Here is a 25,919-nt window from a genome sequence, read left to right as displayed (position 1 = left end):
AGAACTTTGCTGAAACAACAACATTTAAGTTACATAACTACATAAAGATTAAGAATATAATGAGTGACCTGTGCGAGGTTTTCCACCATCAAAAAGAGTTCAGTAAGTCCTCGAAGTACTGGAGACACCAAAGTAGGAACTGATACAGAACCTGTTGGTAGAAGAGAAACATCATTCCATGACCAACACTTATTATAACATAACCAAAGTAAAGCGCGCGCTCTGATTGGTCAATTTAGCGTCCCCCATTTGCCCATGGGTGTGCGCTGCTGACGTGAGCAAATGCAAAGACTACTTTTCCGCGCGCGCTTGTTTTTTCTGGTCACGTAAGATTTGTTAAATAAAAGGGAACTCTTTAGCTACAATGTACCAAAGTTATGTTATAAAGCGACTCTTACGCTTCTTTCGTGCTTAGCAACCTCCCGCGTGCATCCATAACTCAATAGTGTACGCTGTGGTGTTTACCATTTGTTAATTGGCTTAAATGAACAAATACAAAAATACAACAGTTTGAACAACAACACCAGATGGATGCGTTACACGTCCAAAATAAAGATATCATTTGTACTAAAAAGTTATTCTGACGTATAAGCTATTACAAACAGTATATAAAAATTTGCCTTAAATAAATGGGACAAATATCCGATTAATCAAAAAATTGAAGTGTTGTGTCCACCGACCTCCTTCCTTCTCCAACATGCTGGTATAAAGAGACCACAGTGGCCTCAACAAACTCAGATCAGGCCGGTCATTTGTCTCCATTGGAATCGAACATGACCCATCTCTGTTCAAAACTTGTCTGCCAGGGAAAAAAATAGACCATCGCAGATACTGTACAATAATACTGATCAACTGTTAAAATTCTCAACTGGAAAGCAAGAAAAGTATACACCGAATCTAAATATGGCGAATGGCGCGGAGAGATTGGGCCTTGCGTCACGTAAACGAGGCTGGTCAGTCGACAGCTTTGCAAACGCAAATGTTTATATCCATTGAACTAGTTTTTATACGAAGCTTTTTATTGATTTATATCGAGATTGTACCTCGTTAAAACTATGCCTTCACACTGCTGCGTTGTTGGTTGCACTCAGAGAGGTTACAAGTCGGGAAAAGGCGAAAGAGTTTCGTTTTTCAACTTCCCAAAGGAGCGTTCAAGGGGAAATCAATGTATCAACTGTTCCGTTAAATCAGTTCAAGTCATTCTGTGTGGAAAAACCGATCTCTCCTACATATCTTACCCTGACACAACTAACAGTAGTCTCAGCAGTAAGCCAGTAGCCATGAGACGCTGCTGACCAGTCTGACAGCAGGCTACTGATACCAGCCAAACCCACAACTTCTTAAGAGGCAAGGACCTGGAATTAACCAAAATCAGCTGGTCAGCGACAGAGATTTAACCCACTGATTTCAAAATTAACAACATTCTAAAATTAAACTTAAAATTAAAATCAAAATTAGTTTGCTTTATTTGGAAATTTCTCTCCGATGTGGACGTTTCTGAGAAGTATCCCACTCTTTTTACCAAGTCAGATCTTATTTTGACCAGTTCAACGTCAGTTTCGAAACGAAGAGTAATCTCCATATTGATAAGGGGGAGGAGAGAGATGAAAGCACAAACGCGGCCCGCTGGTTGACTCAAACTTGGCTCATTAGGAGATACCTGGCAACTTTGTTATCCAGTGACAGCATTGCATTTAGCATTGTAAAGCCAGTCTTAAATCTAAAATGAAAAAGACAACTCGTAAGTTCAGAGATATGTATAACCTCAAGGTATTGGCGAAGGAAACGATTTTGTCAAGTCAATCAATGGCCGGATAATGCTATAGAACAGATACATTTCTTTTGTTTTGCAGTGCGTCAGTGTCGTTACCTGCCCAGTTGGCCGCCAGTAACTACAAATTTCCAGCCCCAGTCGTTGGTGCTGCTGTCTGAAGTGAATATGTAATACAAAGTGTCACCTGAAACAAAACATAGTTTTTAAAATGTATTTATTCCTCATGTTCAGGGCCAGATCATCTATGTCTGGTCTGTGATGCTTTACAGACCTGGTATTTCTAAATCGATCCATCGACTGCTGGGGCCAGAAAACACATGTTTGTTTTGTTCATAATCAGGTGAGGATGCAATCCGCAGTTCATCGCATCCATCCTCAGTGGAACATCTGAAAAGGCAAGAAAGATGCCAGGACAGGAATGACAAATTTCTTTGACAATTTGATGATTGCGCAATGTTAGATTTAGATTTGACGAAGCATTAACCACTGAAAAGTTAAAGAGAAACAAACTATGGTAACATACCTTGGATCAAACTTAACAAAGAGTGTAGCAGCCCCAGGAATGTGTACTTTGCCCTGTATATGGAATAAGACGGGGTAGTTGTTACTCACCTTTGCTTATAGGCGGGAGAAACGCGAAGATACAAAAGTGTCCGAGACGTTGAGTCAATTATGGGATTAGCAAAGAGCTTACACACCAGCAGACTATGTTAGGGTCTCCCCAAACTATGCAAAGTCTAGTAGAACGTGGAAAAAGCGCGTAAAATAACAAACATAAGGGGCAACAAAAACGTTCATCATTTCCTTACATCTGTATAATGTTGAACTAGGCTAAGTTTTATCTTAATTTAAGATGATGTCCATAAAAAGTTTCTTGGGGATACAAGAAGTTTTTCCTGTCAAGATAATATAAAAAAATATTTGTCAGTTTTTATGGTCCAATCCAAAACGTTGAGTGTGGAGTCACACCTCGTCCCTGGTATCATTAGGATACTTATGTTCGGACTCTCTGGTTTCAGTTGACAGCGTCACTTCACCCATGCAGTGAGCGGCAGCAAGAGACAACGGATGAACCAGTTTAGGATCTCCACACCGTACGACCGAACTCACCACCTGACAGAACAGATACAGAGTTGTTTAACAATTGGTGGGTAGGTTGAAGGGTGCGACATGCAGCAGGGTGGAAGGGAGTTCAACAGGGGTGCTTTGGAAGGTGGTTCTTCACAGGTACGGCTTGGACCAGTAAAGGATTTCCTGGAAGGGAGGGCGGGGGAATAGTGTGGAATGGAGTTTTAGGAGGAATGTACAATGCCCGCGGAAAAAAAAAAAGCATTCCAATGTCTGATTTTTAGTCAGGAAATTTAAGACTCGGAATTACCCTAACATTGCGTCGTTAATGAAAGAGAAAGTATTTCAAAATAAATTGTTCCATGAGGTTTGGGGATTATGACTTCGCATAAAATTCGCAAAGATTTCAAGTCACGATGAGACACAGAAGGCCTTCATTTCTTTTGGAAAAAAATGTGTATCGTAAGTAAGGAATTGCAATTGTTAAATTAGTGAATAAGCGGATCTCACACCTTTTCAAATAGTTCTTTACTCTCCAGTCTCTGCAATATGTCCAGCAAACCAATGAACTGGACTTCGTCGCTGTTGTCCATCAGCTCAGATGTGATCAGGTGACCCTGAGGCCACTGTCCCAACAAAATGGCGATCAAATGCCGCGAGTAGATCACTGACAAAGCAAGATTAACCTACATCAGGAATAAAAGCAGATGTCTGGATCACAATTCAAAGTATAACCAAATATATGTAAGTAGCCACACGTTTACGTTCATTACGGTTCGTTAAAAATGTTGTGATTAGATTTGAGATTGCGTAACCTTATTGTAGTCACATAATCTCTGAAAAGGGACTGGAAGCAATAAACTGGATGGACGCTTTTGCATCAAATATGTGAGATTGTGTGACGAATTAAACACTTTCAGGTTCTTCAAGTTTACATTTGTTATTATCACTGTTTACAAATTAAGAAGCCGTTAAGGCAAGCTGCAGTATCAGTAATAAAGCAAAATGGCAGGGGCACGCCCTTACTTTGGTAAGATACTCTGTACTTCCCAAGTTTTCTTCACTTTCGAGTTCCTTCTTTAGCAGCTCAGCTGATTTGGTGCGAGCTTGCTTCTCACGCGTCTAAAAGAATCAAAGATACAAAACAAAAATTTCTTTGCATTTAGTTTCTTTTATCGTGTGAAACACCTTCATCTCCTGACGCCATAATGCTTACCTCTTCAATTTCTGCATCACTAAGCGAAGGAATCAGCTTTTGAGCCGCTTCGCTTTGTTCAGCTTTGGCCTGAACATTCTTTGGTAATATCTCACTGGTCGTATAACGGACAACTCCAACGTCAACAACAGGGCCTGGTGCCAAACTGGCTTCAAGTTTCTTTTGGACGGCTTCCCTGATGAGAGAAGTAAAACTTCAGAAAGGAAAAGAAAACAATACATTTGCACAGCTACCTACAGACTGGTTTCGTGCTGAAAGATTTCAAACAAATCTGGCAATTTACATTTTTGCCAACCAAAGTACACACAGACAAATAAACAAACAAATAAACAAACAAACCAAGCAAGTAACTGCCTGAAACTTCGGTCCAAATGTGTAAAACGAGAAAAATGATTTAAAATTGCTTACCACTTCTTAGCTTGTTCTCTGACCTCGTCCGAGACTTGAAAACCTGCACCATCAAACCTGAAATATTTCAAAAACAACATGGCAATATTCTCAATCAGTCCTCCCGTCATGCCAAGCGTCACGAGACATTCCGATCGGGTAAGCAATTCTTTCCGAACCGTTACAAAACACTCCTCATCTTTCGAGCGGAGCCAATCTACTAACCAGCTTCACCAGATACGATAACCAGCTTAACGTGCATTTCTAGGCTTTCCTTAGCCAAGTTCTTAATCGCATGTAAATTCTGGGTGTGTATGTTTTGACATAAAAGGATAAGAAGAGCGAAAGAGAGGGAAATTTCACACCAAAAAGGGAAAATCAGATTGTTAGATATCTCATGCAATGAATATTAGCAGTTAGTATTTGAAGAGTGTTTTGTTTATTTACGTTACTGACCCCCTCTGCACTTCTTCCACCAGTCGACTTTGATCATGTGACACATTCTCATAGATGGCTCTAAGTACGGAGCAAGGAACATTCATCGCCTCGTAGATAGTCTAAAGAAGGTGGAGGAAAGTTCACATCGATAATTAAATACAAAAAATTATGAAGTATCATTAAAATAAGCGAGTCAAGACTTCTGTATCAGCCTTAGTACAATACAAACCTCAAAGCATGTCTTGGTGATATCATCCAGTCCTTCCAACGGGTCACCTCCGCCTTCTTCTTCTTCTTCTTTCTCTGAATTACTTGTCTCTGTTGTTTCTTTAGTTGTAGAAGTATCATTTATTGTTGGTTCAGCTTCCTGTGAAGTTTTCGATGTCGTTTTCCTTTCATCTTTTTCAGCCGGTTTAGATGCAGTTGGTGCAGTAAATTGCTCTGACTTGTATAATTTGAGAGACAATACCTGTTTTAATGACAACAAATGGCAATTGGATTAGAATTCCGTACCCAAACGGCTGGTTTCGTTCAACAGATCTTCACCATGAAAATGAATAATAATGATAACAAAATAGATAAATCGTAGAGATATATAATAACAATAATAATAATAATAATAATAATAACATAATAATTTACATTTACATAGCGCAGACCTATATGTGGATATATTCAGTCGCGCTTCACAATATCGTAAGGTAAAGTTATGTTAAAAGTAACCAAAAATATAAGAACTAAGGGAACAATTACCTAGTAAAAACTAGTTAAACCTATTTGAAAGCTAAATGAAAAAAAATGGGTTTTGACAGCAGTCTTGAAAGTGTCCAATGTCTTTATGTTGCGAATTGTGGAAGGTAATGCATTCCAGTGATCAAGTGCAGCTGACTGGAAGGCACGGTCGCTAAGGGTTGGATGGATCTTGGTGCTAGATAATTCGAGTAATAAAGACTCGTTCGACCTAGGAGAGTACATGGATTGCTTTTTGATGCTAATTAAATCAATCAAATAATTAGTAGCTAGACCATATAAGCACTTAAATGTCAAAAGTAAAATCTTAAACTTTATACGGTAACTAATCAGGAACCAATGTAGATGGAAAAGCAATGGCGTAACATGGCAGTATCTTGGTGATCCAGTGACCAACCGAGCAGTGGCATTCTGTATCCGTTGGAGTTTCATGATATGTGAATTTGGGAGGCCATATAGTAGACTGTTACAATAGTCTATTCTACTGGTCATGAAAACATGAACTATATGCGCACGCGCACAGCACTCAGCCCACTAGGGAGGTGGTTACACGTCCTCTGTTATCAGGTGGAAGTGGAATTCAGTTTTTGGGGGAGAAGAAAAACCTCCCCCAGTAAACAGCGTTAACTAACCAATGGGTAGCTCTAACACGCTACAGTTCTCCAGTAAGTGTTAAGCCGTGATCCAAACACCCTTAAGGTGAAGCAGGGTTAAAATAATCGGTTTTTACGTTTTAAACAATCGTTACACAACGACTTTCGTAAACGCTGTGTAAACTTCGTTCAAATAATTGGTCCATTGTGCTTTAAAGATGGAGAGAATCGTCTTAGTAATTTATAGTACAATGCACAGAAGAAATGGTCGTTGCGAACGGCTATACTCGCCTCCAAATCTCGCAAAATCCACTGACTGCTGAATGTCGTTCCCTGACAGGCGATGTTCACAAGCAAAGGAACAATACCACTAGACACCATCTCTGAATTCAGGCTTAAACTTGAATTTGCCTGGAAAATTATGTAACAGTTTTTACACTTAAACGGTAACACTGGTGTTTTCGATGCTTTCACAAGCGGGTCCTAATCAAGCTATAAATGGTGCTTCTTTAAATTAAAATAATAAACACTTCACAAACTAAGGTTGTTTGTAGCAGAGACACTTCTTTTTCTCTGGCTAATGCGCCTCACATTACTCGAGGGCTTGGGTGAGAACGTTCCTTCACATCCATTTAGCTCAAATTAAAAATTTGTTAAATATCTGAATACCTTAATGTTACCAAGCAGACCCTTCAGTCCGAGAAATAAAACCCACATTCTCTCCACTGGAACGGTTTTTTCTGTTTAAAACAAACAAACTCTTTTGAATGGAAGGTTCCTTCGTTAAAATTGGCTTCAACAAATGCAGCGCTAACCACAGCACTCAACCTAAATAGCACTTACATCTGAGGGTTTACGGACTTACTATCTCTAAGAAGATGAAAAATTTTTACGACAATGTCCAGAAGAACAGGAAATCTTGAAGTCTTGAAAGTTTCACTCAGAGAAGAAGATTCCTCTAGAAGGTGCTCCTTGACCTGTTAATGAACACAATTTTATGTGTTAAATAGAAGTGTTTGGTACGAGAACAAGTAAGATAAGTTTCTTACCGTTTTTCTCTTCCGTGATTTGACATCAATGATTGTAACACTTCCTTTATCAAGGTAATATTTAAATACAACAGCTCTCCGCTTCTCTCCACTGGGATCCTTCATTTCAACCACTGACCCCATACGAACAAACTGAAATAACAATAAAAAATAATAATAATGATAAAATAAGGAATACGCTGAAGAGGCCAGGCGATCCCGTATCGCGCTTCACCTCTGACAGTCACTTCTCATCTGTTCTTGATATAAGTGTTTTACTTATTGTACCAACCTTATTGCCCTTTAGGTAAGGTTTACTTACATCAGGAAATCTTGCGAAGACAAGCAGGCCAAACAATGCGCTTAAGTCTACATTCTGCAAAGAATTAAGTAGGATAACTTGAAAATCAGCAGATTCTAAAAATGCCACAATACTTGAGGGTCGAAAACTTTGGAATCTTTTTACCTCAGCTTGTTGAGCCAAACGCTCCAGACACATTCCGACATAGTCCGCTATACTTGGCTGCCACTGAGATGAACTAGCCAATTGTTGTAAGGTGGATGCCATACATGAGGACGCATTAAGATCAGATCTGCAACAAACCAACCGAACAAATAAAGGGATCAATTTGATTTTCTTCGCTTCTTTCGTTATATCCAAAGGTCAAAACAATTACAAAGCGAGTTCGCCAAAGATTGAACATTTTTCATTTCGAAGCTCTGAGGTAAGCGTAGAACAAAACCAATCAGAATTTTAATTAATTCTCTTGTTTAGCCTTGAAAGAAAATAGCAGTTAAAGAGAACGTTCCTATATATTTATGACTTTGTGATTGCGGTTTTTATTTTGGTACCTCAAAATGGTCATGAATACCAACCTCGCTAAGTACTCTGCTCCAAGCTGAAAGAGGAACTCAACACTGGTGTTTCCTGATGATCTCTCTTCACTGCTGATCTCACTTTCCGTCTTGACAGGTAAAGTGTAAAAGAGCGACACACCACGATCAGACACCTGAATCATCACCACAGTAAGAAATAATTGAGTCAGTAATGGAGATTGTCGAATTATGGATATCACAGAGCTCAGAATCACTAAGATAAAACACATTGCCAAAGTCACACCAGTAAAAAATACAATTAGACAGAAGGGTAGATGCTGTTGTAACCTTGAAGATTTGAACAGCATCTACTTTTCAGTTGGATTGTAGCCAAAAAGAAAAAAAATTGCCAAGCTTTGTTTCCGTTTTGTGTTAAACTTCTTCGGGAAGGTATCTAAAATAATTTACTTACAACGAAAAGAATGCTTGTTTGGTGGTGATGCACACTGCAATCATGGCAACACGGAAACGAAGCCTCAAAACAAACAAAATGAAACAACACTCACCATAGGGCTGGTGCACTGCAGAAACTTGCCGAGAATTCCAAGAGCAAGAGCTTTAGTTTTGTCGTCACATTGTGCGTCCCTGCACAAAAAAGTAACACAACTTTAGCATAACTTTCTCAATCTCCTCTTAAAAAAGAATGAAAAATGGTTCATACCTGATAATCTTAAACAAAGTTGGAAGAAATTTGTCCGATATAAACCCTTCAACTCCACAGCAATAGGATGTCCAGCGATTGATCTATAGTGAGGAAAAATAGACAGCAGGAATAACGATACACTGTTAAACTAGAAGAAGGTAACTGATTATTAAACGCTCATGCAAATATAACAATTAAGAAGCATTCCTTAATTAACGAGTTAAATAAAATCCGACTGTTAGCAGCTAGTTCCCTCCTCTGAGAATACAACCCAATAAAGATAACATCATGTATGCACCTTTGAATCCTGCGGAAGAACAGCTCCAAGAAGTCCTAAAAGTCTTTCATGCGTTTTGCTGGCAAACAGTGTTTCGATGTCTTCAGGACCTTGTGTTTTTCCATCTTGCTGTGAAGCAGATCCTTCCGCTTTATTCTCAGATGAGGGCTCTTCGTTTTTCACTACGGCTTCATTTGTCCCATCGCCTTCCGCTGTGTTTGCGTCCACCTCAGAAATTCCTTCTGTTAGAACCTTTCCTTCCACTCCAGCAGCCGTATCCTTATCATCTTTGGCTTCAGTTTCTTTGGCTTCAGTTTCGTGAGGTTCATCTCCTGATGATTGACGGGCCTCCTTATCTATCGTCTTAACAACGGCATCAGCAGATACAGCAGTAGCTACGGCGGCAGCTACAGCAGTCGTATCTATGGTCGCCGCTCCTTCAACGTCATGTGTACTCGCTCCTTCTGGAATTGACTCATGAGCTGCCCCAACAGTAACAACTTCTTTACCAGAGGATGCCCCACATTCCGTGCCATCCTCGCCTACAAGATCAAAACAAAGTAAATGTCACACTACAAGAGAAGAGCAGTGGTGGACACAGAGCTACAACAAAACAGACTGGTGTAACAAGAATTTTCCTACAGTTTAGCTGGAGTGAAGTGACTTAAAACGAATTGCCGTGAAATACGTTCCTTTTGTTTTTTGTCTTGCGAGTGTTTGAACAGAAGATCAAATGAACCAAGGTGAGATTTGTTCGAACGTGACAAGGAGAGGTTTGCTGGAGAGGCCACATTACCAAGGGTTGTTGGATATGTTTGATAAATCATTCACATACCGGTTTGCGCTTTAAAACAAGCGTGGCCTAGGCACTTAGTCACCAAAGACAGACAGTCCATGTGGAGATGGCCAGCGGTACGGAGATAATCTAAACTCACAACTTACAAAATAAAACCAAATCAACAACAAGTCAACAAAACAGAAATATTTCTTTCCCCTGTTTACCTCCTTCATAAAACTTAAAAAAATGGCATCTTTAACTACAAAATTCATGATCAAGAATAGCCATGGTGGATCACGGGACGGAAAGAAAGGAACTGTACATGTTGCATCATATACTTCTTGCAAACAGACGTTCAGACGGGATACCTTCTCACAAAACCCAACTCCATCTTATTATTGGACGTTGTACGTGTGACACGAGCCTCGCAAACATGCGGTGGAAGTAAGGTCAAATACTAGCGAGTGGCAAACTCCGAAAAAGAAAGGACAACTTATTACAGAATGATGTACAGAGAAATATTTACCAGATTTGTTTGGCTCATTAATAAAATTTGCCAAAGTAAGAGCCAAGGAAGTAAACAGTAGCCAAGCGTGATGATGAGTGTACAACTGTACACGGCTCGCTGGGTCGTTTGTACTCGTGTCTGGAAGTGAACCTTGAAAAAGTTAAATCATTCTACATTACTCACAAAAATTAAACACATTCCCACCAGATTGTTTGCATTGAAAGTTTTCAAACGTGAAAACGTCTGCCTCACCTGTCTTAAGTGGAAATTTGGTCATTTTGTGGGTCGCAGAGTGTCTGGGAGAAAACATAGTGAGCATTTTGGTCAGCGGACATGATTATCAGCTCTACTTTGGTAGAACACACAATAAGTTGCAAAGTAACGAATGAGTTTACCTTGTTGGGAACTTGCCAAATGAATGACAACCAAAACATAAATCAAAGTCTGAGCATTCATTGCAGTGGAACCGTGTTCCAACGATAAAACTCTGACACTCGTCACACTTGTATCTGAATAATTAAAGATTACCACAATTTCAGCCTGCAGGCTTGTCATTACTGCATTGTTAAACTTAAAGTGCAATGGCAATTTTTAGTAGAAAATACTGTCTTAGCTGAGCCCTCTCGCGTAAAAAGTCAGCCCAACTCCTCATTGGTTCGTTACTAAATAGCTGTCACGAACGACGTGCAAAAAAACAAACAAACAAACAAAACAAAACACAACAATAAACATACCGAATTAACACTCAAATAACACTGAGAATCATTTCGCCTTAGATCGATATTTATTCGAAGCATTATGAATTGGGAAGCGTATGCCAAGAGGCTGCACGAAATGTCGAAGGAATAGATGCATGAAGTATAACTTTGCAATATAGATTTAGCAAAATACTTCCTCTATTTGTAAATGGCTTTCTTGTGCCGATAATACGTTCATGTAATGATCACCAACCTCATATCAATAACATCATGAGAGTCTGTGTGACCTTCGGGCTTCACCCCACCTGGGTAATACAACATAAAGATTAACTTAAAGGAAGAATTACAGAATTACTTTGTTGACAAGAATCCGACTTCCCTCGCAACAGAAACTAAATAATAAAGGCTGATAGGTATGATGCACGATCCTCGCAGTAGATAGCGCTATTTATGTAATAGCGAAAATCCGACCTAAAAAATATCAGGCCTGTACGGGACTCGAACCACTGACCTCTGCGATACTAGTGCAGCGCTCTACCAATTGAGCTAACAAGCCAACTGGGAGCAGGCCGTTAAGTTGGTTCGTAATAAACCCGTGAAAGTGATAAATGAGATAGAATAAATATATGAAGTTCATATATTTTGAACTGCGGTATTAGATACGTATGATGCACGATCCTCGCAGTAGATAGCGCTATTTATGTAATAGCGAAAATCAGACCCGAAAAAAATCAGGCCTGTACGGGACTCGAACCACTGACCTCTGCGATACTAGTGCAGCGCTCTACCAATTGAGCTAACAAGCCAACTGGGAGCAGGCCGTTAAGTTGGTTCGTAAGAAACTGTTTGGGGCTGCGTCGGTGGGGGTAACGAAATAATTTGGATATATCAACAAAGCTGAAATGGTAAATTGGCCACCGTAACGATTACAAAAGCTGACGTTTCGAGCATTGGCCCTTCGCCATTCGCTCCGACGAAGGGCTAACGCTCGAAACGTCAGCTTTTGTAATCGTTACGGTGGAAAACCAAATAAGTTACTCTAGCTTCAGAAGGCACAAGTTCACCGCTTGAAGAGTATCTTATACCTGCGTGTTACAAAGCAAAAGTTATTACATGAAGTCCAATATTCACTTACTAAGGTAACACGTATTACACAAGTCAACATCCATGCAGTTAAGACAGCGGTATCTCCTGCCCGATAGGGTGATGTCACAGCCATCACAGGTTATTGACACATCAAGAATATCCGAAAACCGTGCCACAAATAGATGCATTCTCTGAGAAAAAAAAAAAAATAAAGGGAATTTTACGGTTACTACTAATGAACACTCTGCGGGTCTGGACACTTTCTTATGGACATTTAAGAAAACTAACTACTTTGCAAAAAAAAGAGGAAAAACCAACCACCCAAGAAAGCTAGAAATTAAGAAACTGAAAACGAAACAAGCACAGAAAATGACGTCACAGTGGCAAAATAAATGTAGTTATACGGGGATTTTGTTTGGTGCTTTTCACAGTACACTAACCCGTCGTTCCTGGTCTGTCTGTGCTTCATTCTGAAGACGAGAAAACCAAGACATGTCTCGTTTAGCCTCTAGCAGCCAGCCATTTCCTTCTTCATAATGATCCAGTTCTTGCTGTTCATTCCTATCCTTCACATCCTGTTTGGGTTCCAATACGGTCGCTAAACAATGATTTTAGAACACATGTTACACGCACAACACGATGAAAAACAAAGAAAAAACCGGTACCATAATTTTCTACAACAGTTAATCAATTAAAAACGAAGTCGCACTATGTTTAGCAATGTGGAGCTTCGAAAATAAAATAAACAAATAAATAAATAAATAAATGAGAAAGTTTGTCAACGTTCGATTGGCCTTCGCAAAAAGTTCAGATCCATCGTCGAAAACCTGTGTAAGATTATATAATATCGTCTGCATACAATCAGAGTTTACCATTCAAATATATATTACGTTTCTCAAGAAATACTTCAGCCCTCGTTAAAAGCGTTGATCAGCTTCTATTTAAACGAGTCACAAAGTTAATGGCAGAATCTTGAACATGTACAAAGTGATCGCAACTCGCCTTTTGCGGTGTCCAGAAGGAACTCAGGAAGGTGAACATCGAGAATAAAAGTGTAATCGTAACCCTGGCAAGCAAACACAAAAAAGAACAACATAAGAACTTCAAGAAACACTAGTAAGATCGCAGACATATAAAAATAAACTATCACAAACCTTCCAGTCAGTATCAAGAAGATGGAGAACAAAAGCTCGGAGACATTCAAACGCAGCAGAACTCGGTCTGAAATGAGACACAACACAAAAAAAGAACATTTTATCACGAAAATCAGTTTCTTTGAGCGTTTTTTACATCGCAGCTCTTTACGAAAGAGAAAAGGAAAAAAAAATAATGAAAGGCAAACGGTTCACACCCGGTGTAACTTAAATCAATGAAGAGACAGATTTAAAAGACTACCGTCAGGGAAGCCCATTTGCTGTTCCCTCGGCTCCTTTTACAGTCTATCTTGACTCGGTTATAGCGCCTTTAAATTCCTTTGTAAGTTTGGCGATCATACCTGCGAATTGAAGCCTGTGAATGATAAGACTTAACTCCCTCCAGACATCTTCTAACCAGTGCATAGTACGCTCGGCGTACTTTATTTTCTAGATGTAACCCACAGCCATCAAGATTATCCGCATAGTGTCTACAAAAAAAATAACAAAAGACTTTACTACAATTTGCTTGCTTTGAGCGTTAGGTATCGAGTGTTAATGAGAACATAAAAGAGTGCGATGTCACTTTGTAATGTAGCTAAAGAGGTCGTGTGAGGTCGTGTTTTTACAGCGTATAGCCTATTTTCGTCAAGGTCTAAATCGAAAAGGTGAGTGTTACCTCGGAAAGAACTTTTGAGAAGCAAGGAACTGCTGCAAGAAGAGTACGGCCGGGGCCTGCATGGGATTAAAAAAATACAATTCAGGTAGCTCGAAAATAAAGAGTTTTGTTTTAAAATAATGCAGCTACTATAAAGTGAAAATCAGCTGAAATGAATTTTAACATCTTTGTTTAAAGCCATGTAGAGTGTCCACTACTATATGTGACAAGTTCAAACCAGGCCGTGCCAAGGTACACATCTGATAACTATGTATATAAATTATTTCAGTCAATCGTTTTGGTCTATACATAAATTTTGAAGCCTTCACAGATGACCTGAGATTCACGATCAGCCTTTCCGTCGGTTGAAAAAAAAAAAAACCTCAGGCTTCATGGCTAAGGGGTGTTCCAGGAAAACAGACATGGGATAGGCTGACAAAAGCAGTGTTTCTTTCTTTTTTCACCTGGACAAGGTCTGTTTCCGAAGAAATACGAAGAAAATCGGCAGCGAAGAGGTAAATGTCGGCCACTTTGTTTGCATGTTTCACCCTCTGCTCCAGTAAGGCTTGGATTCTTCAACAGAAAAGAAATAATAAGGTGACAATAAATCGAAAAAAAACCAGCGCAGCTCTACGTGTTAGCGCTCAGGTAGCAACCAGAGATGAACACAACAAAACCTGTTTGAAAGTTCTGTAAAGTCTTGGGAAATATAAATAAATGTACAGCATCAGCTGACCCAAATGCCATCAACATACCTCTCATGAGAACAGGAATCATTTGTAACAAAGTCGAGGATAAGTTTGAACGCTGGATGCTTGTCGATCGTCTTTATCTCTTCAATGGACAGTGTTCTCTGTCGGAAACAAAAATACTTCTGGTTCACGCTTTGTGGCGCCACGGAAAGGTTCCATGGCGTAAATAACCTTAGTTAACGCAAAGAAAACGGAATCTTAACATATATGGTAAGCTGATTCAATTATTTAACAGACTGTTCAGATTTCTCACCTGTCGAGGTCCTGACAGTATGCTCCCACTGTGCTCGCTAGATGCTCTCTGCCATGACGATTTTCTGTTGAGCCACTTGGATCGTCGGTTTTCTCTTCCCTGCGGAAGTGTCATAAAACCCTCGCATGATGAAAACCAAGATCTCCCAAAACAAAAGACCGAAAATTGTGAAGTTGTAACAGAATGTAAAGAATTTTGCCTGTTAAACAGTTTCGAGAAAAGTTGATTGTTCCTTCTCACGAAAGAGTGGCCAAAACTTGCCAGGTGGTAAACTGCACTGTATGAACGAGTTTATTAAATGATTTCAACGCATCAGAGATTGAGTAAATGGTTTGAACCCGGGGGCAACATATGAAAGTGTAGTGCGATTGTCCGGGTGATTGTAGTTCTGAGAAGGACTGTTGTCGGTGGTGAGTGGAGTCCTTCTCAGGACCACATTCACCCGGACGATCGCACTACACTTTCGCATCAGAGATTACCCGTTAAAACGTTTATTTGCAGGAACTAAGAATTGTATGGCGATCAGTTCTTGTACCTCGCAGGTTTTGTCAGTGATTCTCTGTAGCCCTGCAAACTTGAGAAGAAACTGCGCCTTTTCTTTGCATGCAATCACTGAAACAATACAAGAAACATCAATAAATACAGAGAAGCTTGTCATTATGTACAGGAGGTGATATTCACTAAACATAAACATAGAGTTGAAAATGATTCACAGCAATGTAGACACCCTGACATACCCTGTGAGTCAGGATTGATTTTTTGAGGGGACTTGCTGTCCTGACTAGATTCCTCTTCTGCCTGTAGAATCAAACGCTGGCGACGATCCACCTTACAACAAAATAGGACGACAGTGGGGGATTAAGAACTGTAACAGAGGTGAACAGCATACAGCAGTATCCTTTAAGACAAAATATTGCATTAAAAAAAACCAACATAGACTTACCAAGCCTCGCCTAAGAGACTCAGCAGTTACATAAGCTTCTTGAACGCCCTCTGGGACAGATTCTGGAGGGGTGTTGTTGGCTGAAAATTTAAAATATTCCAAATAGGTAACTGCGCGAAGAGTTTGTGTGCACTGTGGTTTGAAAACAAAAAACCGCTTTGAAGATAGCTTTAAAACTGAAACATGTAGTGTTAACTCTATGTTTAAAAGGGCTGGATTGTAAATAACTTACCATTCATTTCTATACTTACCAAACAGAACTATCTGGTCCCTTAACTCCTGCGAGTGCCAAATAAGGGCAGCAAAAGCAGATTTGACGGCCTGGTCCACAAGGGGACCTCCGATAAATGGTCCAGGAGCCTTCTCACGGCACCTAAACGAGATGTTCGACGTGGATGAAAGTGACAAAAATAAGGTGATACCAAAGAGCAAATTGACCTTTACTAGCTAGACGGCATACTTACCGGATTGAAACGTCCAATTTATCAAATTGTCGAGACATTTAAACACAAACCAACCTATTTATTAGTTCTTCAATAGCTCCATTATCCCCACTGTCAAATCCTTGCAGAAAAGAGTTGACGCAATTCTCTACTGAAGAAGCTGTTGTTGCCTGTGAAATAAACACACGAAAGCAGCAACGTCGTGTACAGTTACCTGAAATGACTATTGAAGATTCAGTGAGCAACATATAGACACAAAATGACTCACATGATGACCAGAGAGAGATCTCTGCAGCTTGCCTGTCAGATATCCACCACGGAAAAGTGTTGTCCAAATTTCGCTTTGTAGCAACTTGGTTTCTTCTTCGTCGTCAACACCCGATAGAGTTGGGGAAGCTAAATAAGACAAGTTTCACCGTCAAATGACCATAGCGTAGACAGTTAGGAATGGAAATATTTCCTCCAGTAACAGGATGATAGTTTATTGAAACGGCATACTCATTCTAACGTACTCTTTAGTATTATCCACCTGATACACAGACCACACTTAACAGCTTTCTAACTGAAATTTTTACCGGTTGTAATAATTTGATGAGATAAGAGTTTTTAGGAATGTAATAAACATATCATAGATTTATCTGTGTCTACCTTTCCTACTGTCCAAGGCCGCACTGCACAGCTGACCAAACAGACGAGCCATTCCAAGCTGCAGGTCGAAAATCCACGATAGAGCCACATCTGGTGAACCTTTTGCAGTTACCTGGCGAAATTCAACACGTTGCTTTTGATTACTATGAGATGGTGGGAATGAGGGGCTTTTGATTACTATGAGAAGCAGGAAGGGGGGCTTTTGATTACTATGAGATGGGGGAAGGGGGGCTTTTGATTACTGTGAGATGGGGGGCTTTTGATTACTATGAGATGGGGGAAGGGGGGCTTTTGATTACTGTGAGATGGGGGGCTTTTGATTACTATGAGATGGGGAAGGGGGGGCCTTTTGATTACTATGAGATGGGGGAAGGGGGGCTTTTGATTGCTATGAGATGAGGGGAAGGGGGGTTTTTGATCACTATGAGATGGGGGAAGGGGGGCTTTTGGTTACTATGAGATGGGGGAAGGGGGGGCTTTTTATTACTATGAGATGGGGGAAGGGGGGGTGAGGATTGAATTTGTTATGATTTTAATTACCGTGAATTTGTAGCCCCATTCGTTGTTACTGCCATCTGAATGAAAATTAAAAAGCAAGCGGTTTCCGGCTTTGAATGTATAGCTCTGCAAGAACGAAAAAACACAATATTTGAATTATAAGTAGACCGGAGATGAACAATTAAAACATCAGAAAATGGAAAAAATACTTAGATCTGAAGCAGAAAAGAACGGAAAGAAATGGAAAATGCGCAAACTAAGACTGATAAGGAAAGAAAGAACTACAAAAGAGATCTTCAGATACAAGTAAATATATGAAACTCATATATTTTGAACTGCGGTATTAGATACATATGGTGAACGATCCTCGCAGTAGATAGCGCTATTTAAGCAATAGCGAAAATCAGACCTGAAAAAAATCAGGCCTGTACGGGATTCGAACCACTGACCTCTGCGATACTAGTGCAGCGCTCTACCAATTGAGCTAACAAGCCAACTGGAAGCAGGCCGTTAAGTTGATTCGTAATAAACCCGTGAAAGTGATAAATCAGATACAAGTAAATATATGAAACTCATATATTTTGAACTGCGGTATTAGATATATATGGTGAGCGCTTAAATAGCGCTATCCACTGCGAGGATCGTTCACCATATGTATCTAATACCGCAGTTCAAAATATATGAGTTTCATATATTTACTTGTATCTGATTTATCACTTTCACGGGTTTATTACGAATCAACTTAACGGCCTGCTCCCAGTTGGCTTGTTAGCTCAATTGGTAGAGCGCTGCACTAGTATCGCAGAGGTCAGTGGTTCGAATCCCGTACAGGCCTGATTTTTTTCAGGTCTGATTTTCGCTATTGCTTAAATAGCGCTATCTACTGCGAGGATCGTTCACCATATGTAGAGATCTTGCCACTCACTTTTGGCCACTTCTCGGTGTCAACCTTCTGATCAAAGCGTTTCTTGTTTCCATTTGAATCTGTAAATTCCAAGTAGTCGTATCTGAAAGAGAGTGGAGTGAAACTCATAACCCAGTATAGTGAAAAACTTCAATCTAAAGGTTTATAATGCAACTACAACACTATTTTCTTGCACAAAATTCAAACCAATGCGCTAAAAAAATCCAACCTTCTTTCAGTTTCACAGCGCGGATCAAAGTCAACTGTAAATTCTGAGCAGCCAGGACAGTTAAAGACCTGAAACAAGTAAGGAAAAAGTACTACTGAGGTCAGGCGGCAAAGAAAAACAAGAGGAAAGAACTTTAGATAAGTGTTATTAATAATAAAGTTTACCATTTTAACATCCTGGTTATTTTCATAATTGTGTGCAGATTCCACCTCCCATGTTCTGAGTACTGTCTGACCCACTGTCTTGTTCCATTCTTCAGAATCAATCTGAGATCAACAAATTCGAATAATCAAGATCACTGACCAAACATAAAGTATCGGAAATCTGAATCGAGTCTTTCAAAATTACGAGAGTGTTTGACTTACGAATTGTTTGGCGCTTCTCTCAGTTTGTGTTGAAAACCTATTTCTTTTTTTTTTTTCTGTTTTAATTGATGTGGTTTCAATGATAAGGCTGTTTTTATCTCCGTGAAGTAAGGTTTGAAGCAAACAATTTACAACTTAAACAAAATAATCACAGTCCATAACCAGTCTATAGCCTATGTTATGGCGTTTTAACCTGTATGATGTTTCAAAGATCCTTACCTTGAAGAACAGTTGTGGATACTTGTTTGAACATTTCTTCAACTCCAGAGAAACTGGCTGTAGATGTTTTAGTACTGGCATACATATGGCATCCACGTTTGTAAACAAATTAAGAAAAAGAACCTACAGCAAAATATAATAATAATTAAATTACTGAAGTCAAATGTTATCTGATGTAATATGACAACGAAACAATCCATTCCTAAATTACAGAAGCTTTATGCCAAGACTACAGTGACAGTAGGAGATCCGTGTAAAACTCACCAGCTGTCTCATGGCTGCAGAGACATACGAATGTTCAAGTCTGTCTATTACAACCAGTTGGTCTGATGCGCCATTCACAGCCTGTAGTGACATGAACACCTTGTTGGCCAGGATACCAACATCTAGTACAACAAAACACAAAATGTAATGCAAGATTAGAATTTCACAAACACATCAAATCCTGAATATCTTACTAAATTCGGAGCCATTTTATCAAAGTGTGCACAACATGCGCCCGATTAATCTTGGTATGTAAAACTTACACTCTATTATAAGCTTAGTGGCGACATTCTGACCAAAGGAACTCCCACATTTAATTTGTGTACTGCACCATGTTAACAGACTTCTTTGCATTGCACACAACAGCTGAACAAGGTTGGATGTAGAGTCACTTTGGTTTCCATCATCTGCTGCTGTTACGTAGTTCAGGCACTGGATACAAAATACGAGAGAAGTTGCAAGTAAATGGAACAAGACGAAAGAAATACAAATTAAACTACATAGATAAGATCTGAACACACCTCTTGATAAGCCACAGACAACAGCGTTGTCATGACGGCAAGAACTTGTCCATAGTCAAACCCTTTCTAGATATGACAGAAGAAAATGTATGTTAACATTTAAACCACCTACATGTATAGCAGGACAACTAAATATTAGCAAACTGGTGCTGCTTCTACCCAAAACTAATTTCAGTCCAATCTAAGATATTCCTTCTGGGTAGACGGGTAATTTAGTATAATAATGCAGAAGTTCTTTCACATTTAGATACAAACTAGTTTATCAGTGCTGGTAATGACTGCTTCTCCTTGTATTTACAAATCACGTTATCACCTATGATCGCGTTTTTCTTTTGAGTTCAACCTTAGCGTAAAAGATTGAAATCAGTCAGGGGCTTTTTTCAGTTAAAAGAGTTTCTCGTAACTTCTTAACTTTAAGATTTGCTATCAATCGCTGTTACTGATTAATTCTTCTCTATGTAACCATAACTCAAAACTAATCCAGCTCGTTAGACACTGACAATAATACGACTGAGAATTATTTGACCTCTGACACAATGTCAGGAAGTCCAAGAAGGCCACTGGCATCTTTATTACTGAAGAATCTACAGAGTGACTCAAATGTGAGTCCCAGAGATGCCGCCTTTTTTTCCTCCATCACTTGATCCACCATGGACAACAGGTGACTCCGCCTTGTTTTCGAGTCTGGGAAGAAAATCTCTGCTCCTGTTTTCAAGAACAGATAGAGTGATATTTTTATCAACATGATTTCAAACTGAGAGAAGTTCTACGAAGAAATTAAGCTTAAGTCCGTTTAAAAAACCTGTTTAGAAATAGAAAGAGTGACAGTTGTGGTATCTAGTTGTTCTGGGGAGTTAGCAATAGAGTTACCTTCTAAAATAATCAGTTTTGAAATCTGATGAATCTTTTCATCGTAGTACCCCTCGCTGTCGTCCACAACGTCACATAAGTGCGCAAATACTTTGGAAGACAGTTCTTGTTGCTGAGAAAATGAAAAGAATATCCATTGTAACCACATTTACATGCGAGAGAATGGAATTGTAATGCAGTTCATCACCTTTTCAAATGCTGCCTTATCAGAAGAGTCAGCTGCCAGTTCTCTGAGGGTGGACTTTAAGCAAGGGAGGCTTTGGTAAAACAAACGAAGAAGCAGCAGGCAAGATACTATAATCTTCTTGTGCTTTGCACCCCTGTGAAACGACACAATGTGTAATGTTATTAATACAGTCCAATCTGCAGCTGTTCCAAAGCATATTGTTAGCAGTGTACTCTACCTGCTTGTTACAAGTGTGTAAACATCCCAGACCAGTTCAAGACTCATGCTACTCATCTCTAGTTGACCCTCCTGAAACATTACAGACAAAACAAAATCATGGGTCTAAGCCTGTTAGAAGCTGAATTTAATCGGTAACTATTTTATCACCAACTATAGTTCTACATATCACTGCAACGACCTACAGATATTTGTATCACTGCTCACACTATCAAATAATATGAGCAGTGTTTCACTGTACAGCCACAGTTGTATCATTCTGCATACCTTCTCTTTAAACAGTGGAGGATTTTTGGGTCGTGATTTGAGATGAATCTGTAGAATACAAGATACAAAAGAAATTACACCACATTCAATTTAATTCAATTGTTAATAGTGACTCTTGCATACTTGTCTAGTAGCTGTTAAGAAACACAAGAATCAATTCAACAAATAATGAGGTTTTTAATCTACTGTTGTCTACCTGGTCCTTTGCCATTTCATCAAGAAATAACAAGATTCTAATGAACAAAGTTGAACCTTCCACTGTGTTGTTTGAAGGTAAAGGGGCAACTTCATTCTGGAGAAAAATATCAAAAAGAATTTCTCTTAAGTAGGAAAATAAAACAGAAAAATTTAATTCAATTATGGTACTCTCACTAGTGAAGTTATTCACTAGCTGGAAGAGCTGTTAGTCTCACCAAAACTTCATTACCAAACCATAACAATGAAGTCAAAAAGGATGTTTGTATTACCAAATTCAGCTCATCATTCAGTGGACAGTCAGGTTTGACTTCATAACCAAAGAAGTTGACTCCCAACACTCCAATCCTTTCAGCACTATCCTTCCTTGCTCCTAAAAACTTGATGACAACATACTGCAACAAACAACAATAACAAATTTAAAATAAATTAATGCCTAAGCCTTCAAAAATAGTTCTGGTCACCATTTATTGCAATTCATTAAAAGGAAATTTATATGTTAAACTGTTTCAGTCTTTATCCTGAGACAGTATTTAACGCATCCAGAGAGAAGATCAAAAGCTTACGATCAAACAACAATACCTTCCCAGTCACAATCCTATCTACATGAACTTCCACCTCATCCCTGAGAAGTAAAAGAAAATAAATTATAGTATCTACAGTTTTCCTCATTAACTCAATGATCTAACAGGAATTATTAAAAACTGGATCATTGGATAATGCAGTTCAAGACTTCATTGGCTTAGCCATTATGGTATATAAGCCAATATACCATAAACTACGATATGGTAAGCATATGCATAAGCTTAAAATTGAAAGGGAGCTAAAGATTTAATAAAATTTAATAATTTAATGTAGTGTTTTTAATAAAACAATTATTCCTCTTGCATTTGTTGGATATGAGATGATTATAGCCAACTCGGCGGTACGCGCCTCGTTGGCTATCTATCATCTCATATCCAACGTGCGCTCGTGGAATAATTGTTAAATATGTCATGCATACTTATTTTGATGAAATGTTTTCCCAAAGAACACACAAAGAAGTCTTTAAGGAAGACAAAAATTTTTTTTTGTGCCACATGAGACTACGCACTTTTGAAATGAAAGATAAATAGACACTTAAAGCAAACTTTCTGCCAGCCTGTAAAATAAGTGATTTTTAGCTCATTCATGTGTTTGTATAATGAATGAAGTATTGTGAGGGGCCAAAATGTGGACAGAAGTTGTGGAAATTTTTTGTAGACTTTTTTTTTGTCGACCATATAGGGAAGTGAACCAGGCCAGAAATGATTTGTGATGTTCCTCATCACCCCTCCCTGCTTAGCCTTAATAGCAAAGTCCAGATAAACCTTGACGTGGTTAGAAACAAGTGCAAAGAATACAATAATCTTTGTATGGTGTAATAAATAAATTGACTTCAAGTAATAATTTGGCAACTTCGTAAAATCCCAAATGGATTGAGAAGCCGAAATGTTCGCAACTAGGGGGACCTCTATCAGTTTTTTTGCACACGCCACCACGTTCATGCTGAGCTTATTTGAGTCTGTGTTGGTAAGTATACTAAGTAAATCAGTGCTTTATAATTGTGCTTTTCCTTTGGAGCTCTTCATCAAATAACACACACATCAATAATAGTGGCCAAGAAAGTCACACAAGGGTTAGAGTTAGGATTTGGCTATTTATGTTTTTATCTCATTTTGAAATCAAGTTATCTTGTGTTAACTTGAATTTTTTTCCGTTGATGCGCCATTTTTTAAAAAGCGGGGGGGGGGGGGGGGGTCCTGGGATGAGTGGGAAGGGCATGCAAAAACATTTGGGCTTCAAAGCACAGGGAGGTCAGCCGAAAAATAGGCTCTGAATGGGAGGTCACCCTCTAATAATCACTATAAAGTGTATTTATAATGACATAAAAATTAAGGCCAATTTCCTATCCCAATACCCCCAAAATTGCATTTCTGAGCATGCCCATGATCCCCCCTCATTACCCCCCCTAGTTTATTATTTAAATACAGTTAACTCACATTATCATAATGAATATGAATATAGTTTATATCTGACCACTTGCAGTCCAGAGGCCGAATTACGGGTGCAGTGTAAGGTTGAGAACAGACGTCAGCATATCAGGCGCCTCTGGCAGCCGCTTCAGTCTATCGATCTCACCTTCCTACCCATCCCACCCCAGGGGAGGACATCCCATGGCCATCGCACAGTAATCTCGAGTGTGGGAAATTAAGGTCTCCTACCCCAACCCTGCAGGAGACGGGACCTCCATTTATTCATCCCTATCCGAGAAGACTAGAATATCTAACCATTTCTTGATGTTATAGAAAGGTAGCAAATTCTTCTCAATTATTTTAAGACCTTGAGTGTTGGTCCGGCCGGGGCTCGAACCCTCGACCTCCCGCACAACAGTCCAGCGCTCTATCCATTGAGCTCATTCATAAAAAAATACACATTAAGATATTATCAGTAACAATTGTTTTTTTTCCTCTGGTTACAATGACCAGCAGTAACAAGTACAATGAAAATTTTCCATTACCATTACATGAGTGAGCTGGCTTTAAGAGTCCTTTGATTGCTTTGTTCTGTCAACTCAATAGTACATGTACATGTAGCTCAGAGAATCATAAAATCAGACATACCAGTCCTCTTCAGTGGCAAAAAATCCCACTGGTTCATCAGGATCAAACTCTGCTTTGCCCTTGCAACTATAAATAAAGCAACAATGCTTGTACATTTATTTCATCTTATTTTTATGGTGTCATGAGCAAAACATTTAACAAATAAGTTTACACCTTCAAAATAAGAAACAATTAGCAAAGAAATGAGTACATAAACAAGATACTTGTAAGGTACTGTAGTAGAACAATTTTCAGATCCCAACAGACCTTGCAACATAATCAGCATATTTAGCTTTGGTCCAGTCATTGTATTTACTTAGTACATCTGTTTCATGCTCTCCTCCTTCTTCCACTTCTTTCTCTTTTTCATTTCTGAAGCAAAAGAAGTGCCATCACTACATTGGTGTGGACTATCTTTCAGGCAACATTGAGCCCTCCCCTCCCAAAAAAGGAAAAACACAAAAATGACTCCATCAAAGGCCTTATGTTTTCCCAATGTATAACTAGCTTTTATTTGTCAAGTCTTCTTTTCCTCACTTCTTTAATTGGAATGATATTGTAATGATTATAAGTACCATTTGTGAGTAATGGCGACATTTCAAATATGACACAGTAAAGTAAAGAAAATTTTTTTCACTACTATAATCAATTGAGCTTTGGAAAGCTGGATAGTTCATCACTCTTGAGCATATGTCACAAGATCACTTGTAAGATTTTGTCAGTAAAACAGTTGGTGTTTCTGGGTAGGAAAGCTCAATTCCAGATGAAGTGATTTCCCCGCCAATTATTTAAATGTTGTCTTGTTTATTGATTGAGTTGCAGGTTTCAATACAGTTAACCCTTGTTAGGAATAGAAAGCTTTCAAATCCTCTTTAACACTGATGTACCTTTTAAAATCATCCAGCACAAAGATCAAGCCATGCGAAGGTCCAATTGCTCCTTTGGACACCTGTGTAAGGAAAAATACACATTGTACGCTGTAGCACATCAGTCCATCCCTTAAATTTTACAAGGCAAGGTTTTAAACAGTATCATGGTGCATTAAGGTTCACACGTGAAAAACGTTATACACTGTATTCATTTTTTTAACTTGTAGCCTACCTTGATGATTAATCTTGTTAATTTTACACGAACTGATGAGGCACTTGAAAACATCATTGATACTCTTGTCTTTCCAGTATCTGATAAGTAAGCTTGGATAAAGAAAAACAGATATTACTTTTAGGAAGAATACTCACTGTTATAAGTGAGATGAACTAAATGGCTTGGTCTCCACAATTAAATGTTTTAAAACACGTATCTACAACATTTGAGCCAATGAGCTTGGAAAGCAGAGAGAAGACGAAGTACCTTCAGATGACCAGTTGTCTGTTAAAACATTTTCTGGTTTTGAGAGGTTGTCTTTGTGACCTCCATCACAAGATGACAAGGACATCTTCAAAATTGCACCTAAAGGAAGTCAGCACAATGGCACAATTACAAGAAATAAGACAATTTAAAATAGGTAAAATTTATAAGTACCAATAAGGCAAATATATTTTCTTGCATAAATGTCAATCTGTAACATGTGATACTTGAAACCTGTGTTTTTAGAGGTCTTTGAGATATAGTTT

General features: G+C 38.9%; 1 protein-coding gene across 7 annotated transcripts in view; it reads right to left on the bottom strand.

Moving 5' to 3' along the window:
- Positions 1–25,919, bottom strand: part of LOC111324766 (zinc finger ZZ-type and EF-hand domain-containing protein 1) — a 42,917-nt gene that overhangs the window by 2,201 nt on the left and 14,797 nt on the right. For 2 of the 7 annotated variants that reach the window (XM_088735641.1, XM_088735642.1), the window contains exons 19-84: positions 25,657–25,755; positions 25,408–25,499; positions 25,194–25,255; positions 24,574–24,678; positions 24,328–24,393; positions 22,268–22,310; positions 21,958–22,080; positions 21,687–21,782; positions 21,491–21,538; positions 21,225–21,295; positions 21,008–21,140; positions 20,821–20,932; positions 20,477–20,655; positions 19,951–20,016; positions 19,693–19,861; positions 19,430–19,551; positions 19,166–19,288; positions 18,746–18,847; positions 18,582–18,649; positions 18,374–18,455; positions 17,491–17,574; positions 16,951–17,062; positions 16,571–16,698; positions 16,378–16,472; positions 16,111–16,232; positions 15,860–15,939; positions 15,654–15,744; positions 15,452–15,528; positions 14,917–15,015; positions 14,667–14,764; positions 14,376–14,484; positions 13,933–13,988; positions 13,616–13,744; positions 13,275–13,341; positions 13,123–13,186; positions 12,561–12,718; positions 12,170–12,311; positions 11,288–11,339; positions 10,732–10,845; positions 10,589–10,632; positions 10,355–10,486; positions 9,886–9,987; positions 9,072–9,592; positions 8,792–8,874; positions 8,637–8,715; positions 8,131–8,264; positions 7,721–7,847; positions 7,577–7,630; positions 7,276–7,407; positions 7,092–7,203; positions 6,896–6,966; positions 6,518–6,637; positions 5,113–5,352; positions 4,893–5,002; positions 4,467–4,523; positions 4,059–4,233; positions 3,869–3,964; positions 3,355–3,528; positions 2,744–2,887; positions 2,298–2,350; positions 2,046–2,161; positions 1,871–1,958; positions 1,661–1,720; positions 1,239–1,355; positions 681–799; positions 69–151 (exon numbers count right to left, since the gene is read on the bottom strand). In XM_088735641.1, the coding sequence (XP_088591767.1) occupies positions 69–151; positions 681–799; positions 1,239–1,355; positions 1,661–1,720; positions 1,871–1,958; positions 2,046–2,161; positions 2,298–2,350; positions 2,744–2,887; positions 3,355–3,528; positions 3,869–3,964; positions 4,059–4,233; positions 4,467–4,523; positions 4,893–5,002; positions 5,113–5,352; positions 6,518–6,637; positions 6,896–6,966; positions 7,092–7,203; positions 7,276–7,407; positions 7,577–7,630; positions 7,721–7,847; positions 8,131–8,264; positions 8,637–8,715; positions 8,792–8,874; positions 9,072–9,592; positions 9,886–9,987; positions 10,355–10,486; positions 10,589–10,632; positions 10,732–10,845; positions 11,288–11,339; positions 12,170–12,311; positions 12,561–12,718; positions 13,123–13,186; positions 13,275–13,341; positions 13,616–13,744; positions 13,933–13,988; positions 14,376–14,484; positions 14,667–14,764; positions 14,917–15,015; positions 15,452–15,528; positions 15,654–15,744; positions 15,860–15,939; positions 16,111–16,232; positions 16,378–16,472; positions 16,571–16,698; positions 16,951–17,062; positions 17,491–17,574; positions 18,374–18,455; positions 18,582–18,649; positions 18,746–18,847; positions 19,166–19,288; positions 19,430–19,551; positions 19,693–19,861; positions 19,951–20,016; positions 20,477–20,655; positions 20,821–20,932; positions 21,008–21,140; positions 21,225–21,295; positions 21,491–21,538; positions 21,687–21,782; positions 21,958–22,080; positions 22,268–22,310; positions 24,328–24,393; positions 24,574–24,678; positions 25,194–25,255; positions 25,408–25,499; positions 25,657–25,755 (7,181 nt within the window). The remainder of the gene's footprint in view (positions 1–68; positions 152–680; positions 800–1,238; positions 1,356–1,660; positions 1,721–1,870; positions 1,959–2,045; positions 2,162–2,297; positions 2,351–2,743; positions 2,888–3,354; positions 3,529–3,868; positions 3,965–4,058; positions 4,234–4,466; positions 4,524–4,892; positions 5,003–5,112; positions 5,353–6,517; positions 6,638–6,895; positions 6,967–7,091; positions 7,204–7,275; positions 7,408–7,576; positions 7,631–7,720; positions 7,848–8,130; positions 8,265–8,636; positions 8,716–8,791; positions 8,875–9,071; positions 9,593–9,885; positions 9,988–10,354; positions 10,487–10,588; positions 10,633–10,731; positions 10,846–11,287; positions 11,340–12,169; positions 12,312–12,560; positions 12,719–13,122; positions 13,187–13,274; positions 13,342–13,615; positions 13,745–13,932; positions 13,989–14,375; positions 14,485–14,666; positions 14,765–14,916; positions 15,016–15,451; positions 15,529–15,653; positions 15,745–15,859; positions 15,940–16,110; positions 16,233–16,377; positions 16,473–16,570; positions 16,699–16,950; positions 17,063–17,490; positions 17,575–18,373; positions 18,456–18,581; positions 18,650–18,745; positions 18,848–19,165; positions 19,289–19,429; positions 19,552–19,692; positions 19,862–19,950; positions 20,017–20,476; positions 20,656–20,820; positions 20,933–21,007; positions 21,141–21,224; positions 21,296–21,490; positions 21,539–21,686; positions 21,783–21,957; positions 22,081–22,267; positions 22,311–24,327; positions 24,394–24,573; positions 24,679–25,193; positions 25,256–25,407; positions 25,500–25,656; positions 25,756–25,919) is intronic. The other 5 variants (XM_088735643.1, XM_088735645.1, XM_088735646.1 and 2 more) reach the window with 3 other exon arrangements.

The sequence above is a fragment of the Stylophora pistillata genome, chromosome 10 (assembly GCF_964205215.1).
Source record: "Stylophora pistillata chromosome 10, jaStyPist1.2, whole genome shotgun sequence".
NCBI lineage: Eukaryota > Metazoa > Cnidaria > Anthozoa > Scleractinia > Pocilloporidae > Stylophora > Stylophora pistillata.
The sequence above is the reverse complement of the archived record's forward strand: the minus strand, read 5'-3'. Positions and strand labels throughout refer to the sequence as shown.